The sequence below is a fragment of the Schistocerca cancellata genome, chromosome 1 (assembly GCF_023864275.1).
Source record: "Schistocerca cancellata isolate TAMUIC-IGC-003103 chromosome 1, iqSchCanc2.1, whole genome shotgun sequence".
Classification (NCBI taxonomy): domain Eukaryota; kingdom Metazoa; phylum Arthropoda; class Insecta; order Orthoptera; family Acrididae; genus Schistocerca; species Schistocerca cancellata.
Window position 1 is genome coordinate 591519158 of NC_064626.1, and position 16703 is coordinate 591535860.

General features: G+C 45.6%; 1 protein-coding gene across 1 annotated transcript in view; it reads right to left on the minus strand.

Annotated features, from left to right (window-relative positions):
• Nucleotides 1-16703, minus strand: part of LOC126088385 (uncharacterized) — an 89157-nt gene that overhangs the window by 56255 nt on the left and 16199 nt on the right. Inside the window, exon 3 of the mRNA XM_049906563.1 lies at nt 595-744. Coding sequence (XP_049762520.1) covers nt 595-744 — 150 coding nt within the window. The remainder of the gene's footprint in view (nt 1-594; nt 745-16703) is intronic.

Genomic DNA, 16703 nt, shown 5'->3' on the forward strand with positions numbered 1-16703 from the left:
GATCACCAAGCCCATACCCAGCAAACGAATGCTGAGCTCCTGCGGATGAGGAAAATAGGTGATGCATGACTTAGGAGAGAGGATGGGCATGATGACATCTTGAGTGTGCCCCCCACCCCCACCCTGTAGGCAACGCGACTGTCAAAAATCAAATTTGACCTAGAATGCCTACTGCTCTCTTCCTATGATCCAAAATTCCTAAGACCTCCTACTCACTAGTGAACTATAAAGCAACTATTTAAGGTGCACATCAGCCCTGTCAATCAGTCATCTACTAACTATTAAGATGCTGAATACTTCAAAGGCTTTTATTTTTACTTACATGTGGTACAGCTTCAACGAAAAGGGAAATTTCCACAATCGAAATCTTGTTTCATACATCCGAGACCTTCTTATGAACTGATCGTTTACATTATGTTAATGAACAATTAATTATTGCTGCAGCTTATTTACTACAGAGTTGAGAAATGTGCACCTGCAGTGACTTCATAAAGGTGTCCAGTGCGTGGTACGAAATCAACCGGTTGGCTCAGAATAGTCTTGACCGGCATCATAGATCAGTAGTATAGGCAAGCGGTACTGTTTGTGTCGGACCTGTAAGATGCGGTAGACAGCAGTGGCGCGGCGCTGATAGAACTCGCGGACAAGATCGTCGGCCTGTCTTCTTCCGTATGTCTTCCTGCTGTACGCCAGTTGCTTCACAAGTTCTTGAATAGTGCTTCTCTGCAGAATGAAGCAGGCAACCTGTAGGAAAGCAGAGATATACACTTTTACTAAACGGTATTCAGATGGATTCACGTCTCGACATTGACATCATGAGTCATATTTACTGTTGTTGAATATGAAATACGCTATGAACAACGAAACGCGTAACGCCAAAATGTGGTGCCAGATCACCATCGTCTTTACATAAGTTAAGTAAAAAAAGTATTAAAGATATCGTATTGTAGTTGTTATTTGCAGCTGGAAAATAGCTGCTTGACTTGGACTGCCCAAAACATAACACGACAGCATGCTCATATTGCGTCGTAATCTGCCAGCATAGAGGTGACGTACGGTCCAGTATATATTTCTACACTAACAAACTGAGAACAAAATTACGTTACAAAAGAGTTATCATCCAAACATGATCGTACTTGTTCACAAGTATGACTAATAAACATGAAAATCTCATGCCATTAAAATATTCTTCCTCGTGCAGAAACAAAATTTCGTCAAGCCTCCGTGAAGCCTCCGTGAACTCTGTGCCTTCCCGACATTTTAGTCTAGAAAGGAAAGGGACGCTGATAGCTTCCTGTCTGTTACTGCTAAACCGATTGGTGTCCACAGTGAAGTACTACCACCGGCTGGCAACAGTTAGTGGGACAAATGAGAGCTGCTCATATACATTTAATCGGCAGTATTTCGGACAATAAGTAGTCTGGTGTTATTCCTTCAGAATGCACTGCTAGAGGATGATGATGATGTTTGGTTTGTGGGGCGCTCAACTACGTGGTTATCAGCGCCCGTACAATTACTCAATCTTTGCTCAGTCCAATTTCGCCACTTTCCTGGATGATGATGAAATGATGAGGACAACACAAACACCCAGTCATCTCGAGGCAGGTGAAAATCCCTGACCCCGCCGGGAATCGAAACCGGGACCCCGTGCTCGGGAAGCGAGAACGCTACCGCGAGACCACGAGCGGCGGACGTGCATTGCTAGACCCCAGAGTATACGTTAATTCCCCTCAACTCGTGGCCATATGAGATGTTGTCGCTCGGCAAATGCCCCATCAAGACCTATGATTTCTAGTGAGTAACATGATTCGAAGTGTTCTTCTCCAACCGACAGAGCTCCTCGGTATTGCCAAGATACTAAATTTCCAATCTTCAACAGACCAATGTCAGTGTTGAAGGACCCAGGCGAGGCGTGTCGTGCAGTCATCAAGGGTATACGAGTGGGCCTTCGGCTCCGAAAGCCCATATCGATGATGTTTCGTTGAATGGTTACCACACTGACACTTGTTGATGACCCAGCATTGAAATCTGCAGCAATTTTCGGAAGGGCTGCAGTTCTGCACGTCGAACGATTCTCTTCAGTCGTCGTTGGTCCGCTTCTTGCAGGATCTTTTCCCGGCCGCAGCGATGTCGGAGATTTGATGTTTTACCGGATTACTGATATTCACCGTACACTCGGAGATGCTGTGGCCCATCGCACCAGCGCAGACTATAACACCACGTTCAAACACACTTAAGTCTTGATAATCTGCCATCACTTTTCAGAATAGAGCTCACAGATGCTGATCGCTCGCAGTGCCTGAAGGCAACGCACAGACCTTCTGGTCACTCCATCGTATCAAAATTCTGCAAGATTTAAAGCCATCACCCGTGTCCAAGGCGGGACTTGGTTCGACCTCTCGTTTCTCAGATGACAATGCCACCTCAGGATCACAACAGTAACCGATCTAACAACTGTGCCAGACACTTGTTGTCTTATATAGGCGTTGCCTACTGCAGCGCCGTATTCTGACTGAATACGCATGCCTGTACCAGTTTCTTCCGCGGTTCATCGTGAAATGGATCAAGAGAACAGTGATCAGCATCTGTGAGCTCTATTCTGAAAAGTGATGCTATAATGCTACCTGTGAAACAGTATCGTCTAACAGGTATCCAAAGAAACTATCAATGAAGTCAGGTAATTAGATATTTATTGTCACTGATTACGTAGATACAGCTACATAAGAAGTGCGCAGGAGGCTATACAGATTTGGAGTCATAAGGAGGTATAGTGCTGCCAGGGTTAATGCTGCTAGCGTTAACTGAGCAGAGGTTGCTCGTGAATTTCAAAGTCTTACGTATCACCGATTAAGAGTCGACCGCCAGAGATTCGGTGGAACTATCATGACGCCAAAGGCATATTTCTTTTTTTAAAAAACCAAAAAGGGTTTTACCGGCTATGAACTCCACCTTTCCCCAAAGGTTACATAGGCTGACAACCTGTTTCACGGATTTCAGAGTGCACCACAAAACTATATGACGTGCGCAAGTCTCCATCATGTGTTTCAACGAGTGCTAATCCATTTTCTTTTACAAATATTAACAATTGTCACTTGTGTGGCGATTGTGTGAGGGAGATCTGGCTGTTATTTCTCTTTCGATGGAGTGGAGAGCCCCACATGTATGCCATTGTTCGGTGTTTCGGAGTCTAGTGAGAACGTTGTGCTACGAATTTACAAGAGTACAAAATAGCAACCTTACGCTAATGGCTTGCCTAATGGAACCATGTCACCAAAGACCTAGATGTGACCTACAGAGACCGCTCGCTGCCTTCAGCGGCGCCAATCTAGCTGGCAAGCCATGCTGTTCGTGGGATGCAATGTACCCTGTAACATCAGCACTGTTGCGTCAACATTTCTATTTGCCTACCATTATCATCTGGCACTCTGGTGTGGCTATAGGTTTCCCATGTTAATGCTCGCAGCTGTTGCCGTTAGGTATAACAGTAACAGTTGTATGAGTAGAAAATAGCATTCATAACTGAGCGTGGGATGACTACCTACCACAGAACAAATGGCATACAATAGATGGAAAATAAAATAATCTAACCATGTGATATAGAATCATCATATTTCAGCGGGATTTGACATAGTACACTAGAGCCGGTGATTCCAGCAGCCATAGTCTGTAGGGAACAAGAACCACCTATTGTTTATGAAACATCTGGACGCACAAGAATTCGCTGAAAGTGTGATGTCATATCTGGGGCAGTGTGCTGGGTTTACGAAGATTGTAAACATTGTTACAGTTTTTATTTTGCTTTAGGGTGCAAAAGACTACTGGGGTCATGCGCCCAAGTCGAAACTAGAGAACATAAAGAAAGAAAGAAGTTAAAAACCGGCTATACGTCACTCCCAATTGACATAACAGAAGACAGCTAAGAACAGGGACGTGGAAAAAGGGCTAAAAAGACACCATACAGAAACAGAGGTCCAAAACTTAAATTTAAATGGCCTTTGCGGACTGCTTTTGCGGATAAAAAGTAAAACGCGGTCGACAGCCCGCGCGTCATTTGCTAACACGGTTTATAAATCAGACGGCAAACCAAGCGGGAACGTAAACGGTTAAAAAAGGGGCATTCTATCAAAAAGTGGCGGACAGTTAAAATTTCAGCGCGATGTGTACAAAGTGGTGGGGTAGCGCCACTTACCAAATTACGATGCCTAAAAAGGCAGTACCAATACACAACCTTGTTAAAATTACCTCCCGGCCCGGCGGGAGGGCCGAAAGGAGGTCGTCCAAGCCGCTAAGAGGGCCTTATTAATAAGCCGGAGCTTATTCCCGTGAAGGGAGGACCATTGACGATGCCTAAGGGACTGCACCTGCTGATAGGCGGCAACACGGAGATCATCTGAGGGAATATAGGTACTCGCAGGCTGAGGTACGAAGATTGCAGCCTTTGCAGCAGCTTCGTTTCCTGGCAGACCGACATGACCAGGAACTTACATAAACTGCAGTGTCTCCACCAAGAGTGAGCGAGTGACAGTTTTCCTGGACCTGTTGTACTAAGGGATAGGCGGTGTACAGCACACATAGACTTTGAAGAGAGCTGAGTGAGACTGAGCAGAGGTCATAATTGAAAAGGCTGTGTTGCTGGGTGTACTCTGTGGCCTGAAAAAAAGGCGGAGAGCATGGCTGTGAATACTAAGCAGCTGATTGCAGGGACCCACATTCCACATTCCTCACAGGGAGCGTGTAGTCGCACTATCCTGTGTGCCCTCAGTGGTTCAGATGGATAGAGCGTCTGCCATGTAAGCAGGAGATCACAGGTTCGGGTCCCGGTCGGGACACACATTTTCAACTGTCCCTGTTGATGTATATCAACGCCTGTCGACAGCATAGGGTCTTGAGTTAATTATCATTTCATACGAGATCTAAGGAGTTCTACCATTCACTGCTAGATGGAATCGTTTACGTGGCGGCGTTTGACAACTACTTCGTAGTTCCGCCAATGTGTTACGACGTATTTATACATTTTATACACAAACCTTGCTCACAAATCTGTCTAACTTAATATGAAAACTATATCAAAATCTCTATAGTAGTTCCTGATATTAGGCCCAGTATATAAAAAGAAATGAGCAGGGGCTTCAATGTACGTATGTAGAGAAGATTTGTAGCATTGAGTGGATCTTGTATGAAGCCACAAAAAATGAAAATTCAAAAACAATAAACTTCGTGTAGATGTACAACCCCTGCTGTAAAGCTCTGTATGCACAGGTTCATTGTTGTGACTCATTTCTACAATGTTTTGTCACAGACAGCTTGTTGCAAATTTTTTGCCCAGCCATGCACACAATCGTTTTGTTTTGTTTTAGGCCGCTAAAACAACTGGAGTCATACACGCCCACTCCAGAACTATAGAACACGAAGACAGAGAAGAGATAGAAAAAGACCAAACGTCAATCCCAATTGACATAATAGAAGACAGCTAACAACAGGGACGTGGAGGAAGGGAGGAAGGTTTATCTGTTTAGCAAGAGTAATAGAAGGCAGATTTCAGACTACCTAACAGATCAAAACGAAAATTTCTGTTCCGACACTGACAATATTGAGTGTTTATGGAAAAAGTTCAAGGCAATCATAAAATGCGTTTTAGACAGGTACGTGCCGAGTAAAACTGTGAGGGACGGGAAAAACCCACCGTGGTACAACAACAAAGTTAGGAAACTACTGCGAAAGCAGAGAGAGCTTCAGTCCAAGTTTAAACGCAGCCAAAACCTCTCAGACAAACAGAAGCTAAACGATATCAAAGTTAGCGTAAGGAGGGCTATGCGTGAAGCGTTCAGTGAATTCGAAAGTAAAATACTAGGTACCGACTTGACAGAAAATCCTAGGAAGTTCTGGTCTTACGTTAAATCAGTAAGTGGCTCGAAACAGCATGTCCGGACACTCCGGGATGATGATGGCATTGAAACAGAGGATGACAAGCGTAAAGCTGAAATACTAAACACCTTTTTCCAAAGCTGTTTCACAGAGGAAGACCGCACTGCAGTTCCTTCTCTAAATCCTCGCACAAACGAAAAAATGGCTGACATCGAAATAAGTGTCCAAGGAATAGAAAAGCAACTGGAATCACTCAACAGAGGAAAGTCCACTGGACCTGACGGGATACCAATTCGATTCTACACAGAGTACGCGAAAGAACTTGCCCCCCTTCTAACAGCCGTGTACCGCAAATCTCTAGAGGAACGGAAGGTTCCAAATGATTGGAAAAGAGCACAGGTAGTCCCAGTCTTCAAGAAGGGTCGTCGAGCAGATCCGCAAAACTATAGGCCTATATCTCTGACGTCGATCTGTTGTAGAATTTTAGAACATGTTTTTTGCTCGAGTATCATGTCGTTTTTGGAAACTCAGAATCTACTATGTAGGAATCAACATGGATTCCGGAAACAGCGATCGTGTGAGACCCAACTCGCTTTATTTGTTCATGAGACCCAGAAAATATTAGATACAGGCTCCCAGGTAGATGCTATTTTTCTTGACTTCCGGAAGGTGTTCGATACAGTTCCGCACTGTCGCCTGATAAAGTAAGAGCCTACGGAATATCAGACCAGCTGTGTGGCTGGATTGAAGAGTTTTTAGCAAACAGAACACAGCATGTTGTTATCAACGGAGAGACGTCTACAGACGTTAAAGTAACCTCTGGCGTGCCACAGGGGAGTGTTATGGGACCATTGCTTTTCACAATATATATAAATGACCTAGTAGATAGTGTCGGAAGTTCCATGCGGCTTTTCGCGGATGATGCTGTAGTATACAGAGAAGTTGCAGCATTAGAAAATTGAAGCGAAATGCAGGAAGATCTGCAGCGGATAGGCACTTGGTGCAGGGAGTGGCAACTGACCCTTAACATAGACAAATGTAATGTATTGCGAATACATATAAAGAAGGATCCTTTATTGTATTATTATATGATAGCGGAACAAACACTGGTAGCAGTTACTTCTGTAAAATATCTGGGAGTATGCGTGCGGAACGATTTCAAGTGGAATGAACATATAAAATTAATTGTTGGTAAGTCGGGTACTAGGTTGAGATTCATTGGGAGAATACTTAGAAAATGTAGTCCATCAACAAAGGAGGTGGCTTACAAAACACTCGTTCGACCTATACTTGAGTATTGCTCATCAGTGTGGGATCCGTACCAGATCGGGTTGACGGAGGAGATAGAGAAGATCCAAAGAAGAGCGGCGCGTTTCGTCACAGGGTTATTTGGTAACCGTGATAGCGTTACGGAGATGTTTAACAAACTCAAGTGGCAGACTCTGCAAGAGAGGCGCTCTGCATCGCGGTGTAGCTTGCTCGCCAGGTTTCGAGAGGGTGCGTTTCTGGATGAGGTATCGAATATATTGCTTCCCCCTACTTATACCTCCCCAGGAGATCACGAATGTAAAATTAGAGAGATTAGAGCGCGCACAGAGGCTTTCAGACAGTCGTTCTTCCCGCGAACCATACGCGACTGGAACAGGAAAGGGAGGTAATGACAGTGGCACGTAAAGTGCCCTCCGCCACACACCGTTGGGTGGCTTGCGGAGTATAAATGTAGATGTAGATGTAGAAGGGTTACTAAAGACACCATACAGAAACGAAGGTCCAGAACTAAAAATTAAATGGCCTTCGCCATATTGCTTTGACAGATAAAAAGTAAAACGCGATAGACAGCCCGCGCGTCATTTGATAACACGGCCGATAAATCAGACGGCAAACTGAAGCGGGAACGTAAACGGTTAAAAAAGGGGCATTCTGTCAGGAAGTGGCGGACAGTTAAAACTTGGGCGCAATGTGTACAAAGTGGTGGGATAGAACCAGATGAGATTACGACAGCTAAAAAGGCAGTGCCAATACACAACCTTGTTGAAATTACCTCCTCCCTGCGGGAGGACCGAGAAGAAGTCGTCCAAGCCGCTGGGAGAAGATAATAATCCTGAGCTTATTCCCGTGAAGGGAAGACCAATGGCGATGCCAAAGGGATACCACCTCCTGACAAATGCCAGCACACAGATCATCTGAGGGAATATAGGTACCCGCAGGCTGAAGTACGAGGAGTGCAGCCTTGGCAGCAGCGTCAGCAGAGTCGTTTCCTGGCAGGCTGACATGACCAGGAACTCACATAAACTGCACAGTGTCTCCACTAAGAGTGAGCGAGTGACAGTTTTCCTGGACCTGCTGCACTAAGGGATGGGCGGTGTACAGCACACATAGACTTTGAAGAGCGCTGAGTGAGACCGAGCAGAGGACACAATTGAAAAGTCTGTGTTGCCGGGTGTACTCTGTGGCCTGAAAAAAGGCGGAGAGCATGGCTGTGAATACTAAGCAGTGTGCCGGAAGCCGATACCGAAAGACACGGATGCCAATGACGAAGGCACACCTGACCTCATGGTCAGTCCGAGAGCCATTAGTGTATACAAAGGTACTATCGCGAAATTCCATGCGAAGGTCGTGAAACTGAAGGCGATAGAGCGAGGCTAGATCAGTGTCCTTAGGAATCGAATAAAGGTCAAGGTTAACTCGGGCCACTTCACGATATCAAGATCGTGATGGGATCACACCCACTGGAAAAGTTGTAGGTAGTGTGAAGTTAAGCTGCCCAAGGAAGCGCCGAAAGCGGACTCCAGGATGTAACAGAAAAGAGGGACGCGCCTCATACTGGCGATCAAAGGAATCATTGAAAAAGGAGGTATAGGATGGGTGGACACTCATGGCAGACAAACGGCATGCGTACCTGCTGAGGACAAAGTCACAGCAGTAGGATAGTGTAGTTCAGCAGCTTCAGTATACAGCCTCTCAAACGAGCTAGTGTAAAAGGTGCCAGGGGCCAAATGGATGCCACGGTGGCGGACAGTGTTGAGACAGCGTAAGAGGGATGGACGTGCAACCTCATAAACCAAGCACCCTCAGTCGAGTTTCGAACAGACAAGGGACCAGTACAAACGGAGGTGGGTGATTTGATCGGCACCCCAGGAAGTGCCATTGAGGACATGTACGACACTGAGAGACTGTACAGTGGGCTGTACACAGCCCTATCGTGGTTGAGCCCCATGAATTTCGTAGCTTCAACCAACGGAAGGGCAACAGCCCCAAGATGTAAAGATGGTGAGAGAAACCATTAGCGTCACCAGAAAATCATACAGACGGTTTTATCAGTGGAGAAACGAAAGCCATTGTCGCTGCTCCAGGAGTAAAGACGGTCAGGACATCGCTGAAGACGCCGCTCAGTGAGACAGGTCCGTGGTGAAATTGCCAACAAAAAGGGAGCCGGAGATGCCCAGGGAGGAGACAGGCCGTTGTAGGGTTAATGGCAATAGCAAAGAGGATGACGCTAAGGACGGAACCATGAGGCACTGCGTTTTCATGGATAAAGGTGTCCGACAAGGCAGAACCCACATGCACCTTGAAAACTCGGGCTTTTAAAAATTCCTGAAGAAAACAGGGCAGGCGGCAATGGAAGCCCCACATGCAAAGAGTACAGAAGATACCACTTCTCCAGCAGATGCTGTAGGCCTTCTCCAAATCGAGAAACACGGCCACAGTCTGGAAATTCCGCAGTAAACCATTCATGACATGGGTGGACAAAGTAACGAGATGGTCAACTGTAGAACACCGCACTCTAAATCGACACTGTGCAGTCGTTAGTAAATTGCGAGACTCGTACCACAATACCAGCAGGGCATGAATCATACATTCCATCACCTTGCAAACGCAGCTGGTGAGAGAGATGGGGCAGTAGCTAGAAGGAATGTTTTGTCCTTACCGGTCTTAGGTATGGGTATGACGGTGACTTCACGCCAACGTGCGGGAAATGTGCCCTCTGCCCAGATGTGGTTGTATGTGTTAAGCAGAAAGTGCTTACCCGCAAGAGAAAGGTGCTGCAATATCTGAATGTGGACAGCATTTGGACCTGGGGTGGATTATCGGGATTAACTGAGAGCGTGATCTAGCTCCCTTATAGTAAAGGTGGCATTGTAGCATTCACGATTCTGAGTAGAGAAGGGTATCGCCGGAGCCTCCTCCGCTCTTTCCGATGGAGGAAGGCAGGGTGATAGTGGGAAGAGCTCGAATGTCCGCAAAATGGCGGCCCAAGGTGTTGGAGATAGCAATAGTGTCCATGATAACAGCGTCTGCTACTGTCAGGCCAGAAATTGGCGAAGGATCTTGGTCCCAGAGAGTCGTGGGAAGTTGGCCCACACGACAGAAGAAGGGGTGGAACTGTTAAAAGAACTAGCGAGTAAACTCCAGCTAGCTTTTTTGCTACCCCGAAGAACACGACGACAGTTTGCATGCATCTGTTTATAACGAATGCAGTTTGCCATCATAGGATGACGGATTAAAACGTGGAAAGCATGTCTCCGTCTGCGATGATGATGATGATGATGATGATGATATTTCGTATGTGTGGCGGTCAACTGCGCGGTCATCAGCACCAGTACAAATTCCCAATTTGAACACAATTCAGTCTAGCCACTTGCACGAATGAGGATGGATGCGTGCGTGGATTGCGTCACGGCATGCCTCAGTCCACCAAGGGACTGGGACAAGGCGACACCCCCGGGATAACAAGGCCGCCCAGCAGTGTTAGAGACGTCACACTAAGCGGCCCATAGCCGACGCAGCAGTCCACGGACACCTCCGTACAGACGCGCCTGTTGCTAACGTTCTTCTGTCCGTCATACAGAAAGGAGCGAACTATAATTCGAACCAAAGACCAAATTATATATATTCTTGTAAACAGCATAAAGGTTCATAACGAAATACCGATTACATATACGGGCAGGAATAGGTTCTAGAACTCCTCTGAAAAGTGTTTATCTTCAGTACCAGAATGAACATCAAATTGTCAGATTTTCTAAATAGAAAAGCACTTTGTTTGTAACAGACAGCAATAATGAGACTTGCAGTTGGTGATTTGTGCGTGAAAAAGGAAATTAGCTGTAGAGAGATTGAAAATGGTAAGTAAAGAGAGCCTCAGCCTTTTGCTCACATTCTTACATGTAATGCACTTGGCTGTTTTACATTTCCTTACCTTTCATAACATTTTTAATATTGTTTCAAGAAGTGTATCTTCAATAGCAGAGTGAACTTCAAATTGTCAGGCTTTTCTTAAAGGAAAGAGCAGTCCCTTAGTATCACAGTGCAAGACAGAATCTTGTGTTCAGTGATGTCTATGTTAAAAGGAGAATATTTGATATCTATCTTTTGTTTCCATTCTTTATTACTGGGGATACACTTGTAAAAATTCTTGAAAAGAGCTGTCACCATGAACATATGAGTAAATTCACAATAGTCATGTGTTTTATGAGATAAAGCGAACTCTTGTTACCTTATTGTAAACGAACGTTGTGAGGGTTTTGCTATGTATGACAGTGTTTAAGATAATTTACTTTCAGTGTAATAGCTTGAAAATGTTAAGTCCTGCTGTCAGTTGGCATTTGTCACCACCTGTATGCGAGTTTTAAAGCTAAATAGTGTTCTGACAATTATAAAATAGTGGCAAAGTTCCTCAATCGATTAAACTTATTCCTGCCCGTATATGTAATCGATATTTCGTTATGAACCTTTATGCTGTTTACAAGAATATATATAATTTGGTCTTTGGTTCGAATTATAGTTCGCTCCTTTCTGTATGACGGACAGAAGATCGTTGGCATCAGGCGCGTCTGTACGGAGGTGTCCGTGGACTGCTGCGTCGGCTATGGGCCGCTTAGTGTGACGTCACTAACACTGCTGGGCGGCCTTGTTATCCCGGGGGTGTCGGACAAGGCATGGTAAAAACAAAGCGTGAGGAGTAGAACGTTCTGCAGCAGTAAGGATAATGTTTGTGAGATTTTCCACCTGGTCATCACAACTGGGAAAATACTGTTCTTCAAAGGTCGCTGGGAGGAATAAAGCCACCAATCAGCCTTAGTAAGCTGCCATTTGGGTATGCACGCAGGTGGGGTAGGAGTCAGTAAACGGATAGCACATGGGAAATGGTCGATCGAGTTATGTCAGAAAGAACAGGAGACTGAAGACTACGGGGAAGCTGGGCAGTGCAGAAGGATAGGTCCAAATGGGAATAGGTGCGCGAAAGGTCGGAAAGAAGTGTGGGTGCTCCAGTGTTAAGGCAAAAGAGGCTGAGTTGATTAAGGAGATCAAGCCAAGAGGGCACCTCTCTGACAGGTCCTGGGAAAACCGCAAGGGGATGATGGGCATTAAAGTCACTGAGTAGCAAAAGTGGGGGAGGTTGCTGCCCAATAAACTGAAGGAAGTCTGTCCTGGTGACATCGAAGGATGGAGGGACATAAATGGAACATAAATGGGACCCACACACGAAATAATCACATACAGTCATGCCCTATGACCTTAGAGGCCAGTAATGTAAGGCTGAATCATTTGATCCAATGCGAGCGATACATCGTTCAGTAATCCTTTGATTTAAAAATTCCAGATGCCAATGTGTCGGTGCCCCATTCTGTTAGTAAATGAAGGCGTTCTAATCAGTCTCCAACTGTGGGAAAAGACTGTTCTCAAGCATATCGAGACATGTCCTTCATGTAACAGTTTTCTCGGCGAAGAAAAATGGACTGTACACCTTTTCTCGTGAAACTGCACAAAACACATTAAATATGTTAAACACACACAAAACCATGTAAAACTCGAGAGTTTGCCCTTTCCAATAGTAGGTTGTTCACGCACACATCTCAAATAACGTAATAGTTGTGATTTTTTAAATCAGACGAGTCTTTTTGATACACCCTGTATCATCGCAAGTAAAGTCACTTAGAAAGTCATTATTTAATGCGGGAGAAACCACGCGATCGAGGAGAGGAGTGAACTCATCAGGGACAATCGTACCAGCAGCAGAGACATCATAAGGATCGGTAAATATAGATCTCTGTATAAATGTCACGCTGGGATGTCAGTCTGTGACCACTGGTGCGAATAAGGGACGTCAAACATGCTCGTTTGCGACGCGTCCGCGATCGCATAAGGTGTTATAAGGAGGTCAGTTCATCCTGTAGGAAGGAGCGCGATTTTGATCGCAGCCTGAGTCCTTCCAGTTGTTGTCCCTTTAACTGACAAGTTTCACTTTAACATGGCGGACATCCATAATCCGTAAGGGAGCTTGTCTGGCACCGTCATAAAGTTGTTGTAAGGCGGAATAGTAAAATTCCTGCGTCCCAAGGAGATACCTCGCCCTCTCAGCGCTCTAACGCATTAACGCTTTCCGGAGCAAAGGTTTTGGCACGTAGTGATCACCAATCCATAAGTGACGATTAACGGTCCTGCAAACGCAAGCTACGTGTCCAAACTGCTCGAACGATAATCTCGAGGGTAGGGTCATTTAGGAGGGATGTGTACAACATCGAGGGGAGGCGATACAGTTTTACTGATTGCGGCACTTGATTTAAAGTTAAAGTGATCAGTGAAACAAGGGAGTATCACGTCTGTCGCTAACAGCTGTCCACATAAAGAGTCAGAAAGATAAAAGCGATCGAGTCGGCTACTGGGAGTAGCTCAAAAGTGCGTGTACCTGACGAGAGTGGGATATTGATAGGCCTACACATCTCGTATTTTCAAAGAACGCACCAGATCGTCTAGTTCGTTACTGAAACTGAAATTAGAGGTCTTATCGACAGGACGCAAACATAATTAAAATCTGCAACTAACAGAAGTTTCAGCGGAGTTTTATGAAATAAATAAACAATACCCTCTTTGTAAAAATGCGCACGTTCTTTGGAACTACCAGATCCTGAAGGGGCATCAAGAAAAATCAAAAGTAAGGTCACAAAATGTGCAGCCTATTTCTCGGCCATTATCAAGAACTTTGAAATCAGTCAGTGGTACTCCCTTTGTAAAATAACGCAGTACCAATAGATAGTTCAGGAGCCACATTCAAGAAAGTAGAAAAGCCTGGAATAGAAAATTTTTCTCAATATCACGTCTGCACATGAATCATAAATAAAATGTCGCAGCACCGCAAGTCTAAGCTCGGAATTAATTCTGTTCTCATTCAAGGTAAGAAAGGTATAGGCTTGCATCTATCGATTGCCAAAACTATACAGTTGATTACTTGCAAATGACCGTCAACAGTCTATGGCAGAGTCAACGGATGAATCTGACTAAAGAGATGGACCCTCTCTTCCATCCTCTTTCTCTTTCTTTTTTCACGATGGCGCGCGCTCAAGTTGAAAAAGTTGTCTGTTGCGGCAGTGCGGGAAAGCGACTGCCGCATGCAGCAACTTGAAAGGGGGGCTGGTGGGCTCCTGCGAAAATTCAGTATCAGGAACATGCGGGCGGTGCAGCTCCTGTTCTCATTCAAGGTAAGAAAGGTATAGGCTTGCATCTATCGATTGCCAAAACTATACAGTCGATTTCTTGCAAATGATCGTCAACAGTCTATGGCAGAGTCAACGGATGAATCTGACTAAAGAGATGGACCCTCTCTTCCATCCTCTTTCTCTTTCTTTTTTCACGATGGCGCGCGCTCAAGTTGAAAAAGTTGTCTGTTGCGGCAGTGCGGGAAAGCGACTGCCGCATGCAGCAACTTGAAAGGGGGGCTGGTGGGCTCCTGCGAAAATTCAGTATCAGGAACATGCGGGCGGTGCAGCTCCTGTTCTCATTCAAGGTAAGAAAGGTATAGGCTTGCATCTATCGATTGCCAAAACTATACAGTCGATTTCTTGCAAATGATCGTCAACAGTCTATGGCAGAGTCAACGGATGAATCTGACTAAAGAGATGGACCCTCTCTTCCATCCTCTTTCTCTTTCTTTTTTCACGATGGCACGCGCTCAAGTTGAAAAAGTTGTCTGTTGCGGCAGTGCGGGAAAGCGACTGCCGCATGCAGCAACTTGAAAGGGGGGCTGGTGGGCTCCTGCGAAAATTCAGTATCAGGAACATGCGGGCGGTGCAGCTCCTGTTCTCATTCAAGGTAAGAAAGGTATAGGCTTGCATCTATCGATTGCCAAAACTATACAGTCGATTTCTTGCAAATGATCGTCAACAGTCTATGGCAGAGTCAACGGATGAATCTGACTAAAGAGATGGACCCTCTCTTCCATCCTCTTTCTCTTTCTTTTTTCACGATGGCGCGCGCTCAAGTTGAAAAAGTTGTCTGTTGCGGCAGTGCGGGAAAGCGACTGCCGCATGCAGCAACTTGAAAGGGGGGCTGGTGGGCTCCTGCGAAAATTCAGTATCAGGAACATGCGGGCGGTGCAGCTCCTGTTCTCATTCAAGGTAAGAAAGGTATAGGCTTGCATCTATCGATTGCCAAAACTATACAGTCGATTTCTTGCAAATGATCGTCAACAGTCTATGGCAGAGTCAACGGATGAATCTGACTAAAGAGATGGACCCTCTCTTCCATCCTCTTTCTCTTTCTTTTTTCACGATGGCACGCGCTCAAGTTGAAAAAGTTGTCTGTTGCGGCAGTGCGGGAAAGCGACTGCCGCATGCAGCAACTTGAAAGGGGGGCTGGTGGGCTCCTGCGAAAATTCAGTATCAGGAACATGCGGGCGGTGCAGCTCCTGTTCTCATTCAAGGTAAGAAAGGTATAGGCTTGCATCTATCGATTGCCAAAACTATACAGTCGATTTCTTGCAAATGATCGTCAACAGTCTATGGCAGAGTCAACGGATGAATCTGACTAAAGAGATGGACCCTCTCTTCCATCCTCTTTCTCTTTCTTTTTTCACGATGGCGCGCGCTCAAGTTGAAAAAGTTGTCTGTTGCGGCAGTGCGGGAAAGCGACTGCCGCATGCAGCAACTTGAAAGGGGGGCTGGTGGGCTCCTGCGAAAATTCAGTATCAGGAACATGCGGGCGGTGCAGCTCCTGTTCTCATTCAAGGTAAGAAAGGTATAGGCTTGCATCTATCGATTGCCAAAACTATACAGTCGATTTCTTGCAAATGATCGTCAACAGTCTATGGCAGAGTCAACGGATGAATCTGACTAAAGAGATGGACCCTCTCTTCCATCCTCTTTCTCTTTCTTTTTTCACGATGGCACGCGCTCAAGTTGAAAAAGTTGTCTGTTGCGGCAGTGCGGGAAAGCGACTGCCGCATGCAGCAACTTGAAAGGGGGGCTGGTGGGCTCCTGCGAAAATTCAGTATCAGGAACATGCGGGCGGTGGAGCTCCTGTTCTCATTCAAGGTAAGAAAGGTATAGGCTTGCATCTATCGATTGCCAAAACTATACAGTCGATTTCTTGCAAATGATCGTCAACAGTCTATGGCAGAGTCAACGGATGAATCTGACTAAAGAGATGGACCCTCTCTTCCATCCTCTTTCTCTATCTTTTTTCACGATGGCACGCGCTCAAGTTGAAAAAGTTGTCTGTTGCGGCAGTGCGGGAAAGCGACTGCCGCATGCAGCAACTTGAAAGGGGGGCTGGTGGGCTCCTGCGAAAATTCAGTATCAGGAACATGCGGGCGGTGCAGCTCCTGTTCTCATTCAAGGTAAGAAAGGTATAGGCTTGCATCTATCGATTGCCAAAACTATACAGTCGATTTCTTGCAAATGATCGTCAACAGTCTATGGCAGAGTCAACGGATGAATCTGACTAAAGAGATGGACCCTCTCTTCCATCCTCTTTCTCTATCTTTTTTCACGATGGCACGCGCTCAAGTTGAAAAAGTTGTCTGTTGCGGCAGTGCGGGAAAGCGACTGCCGCATGCAGCAACT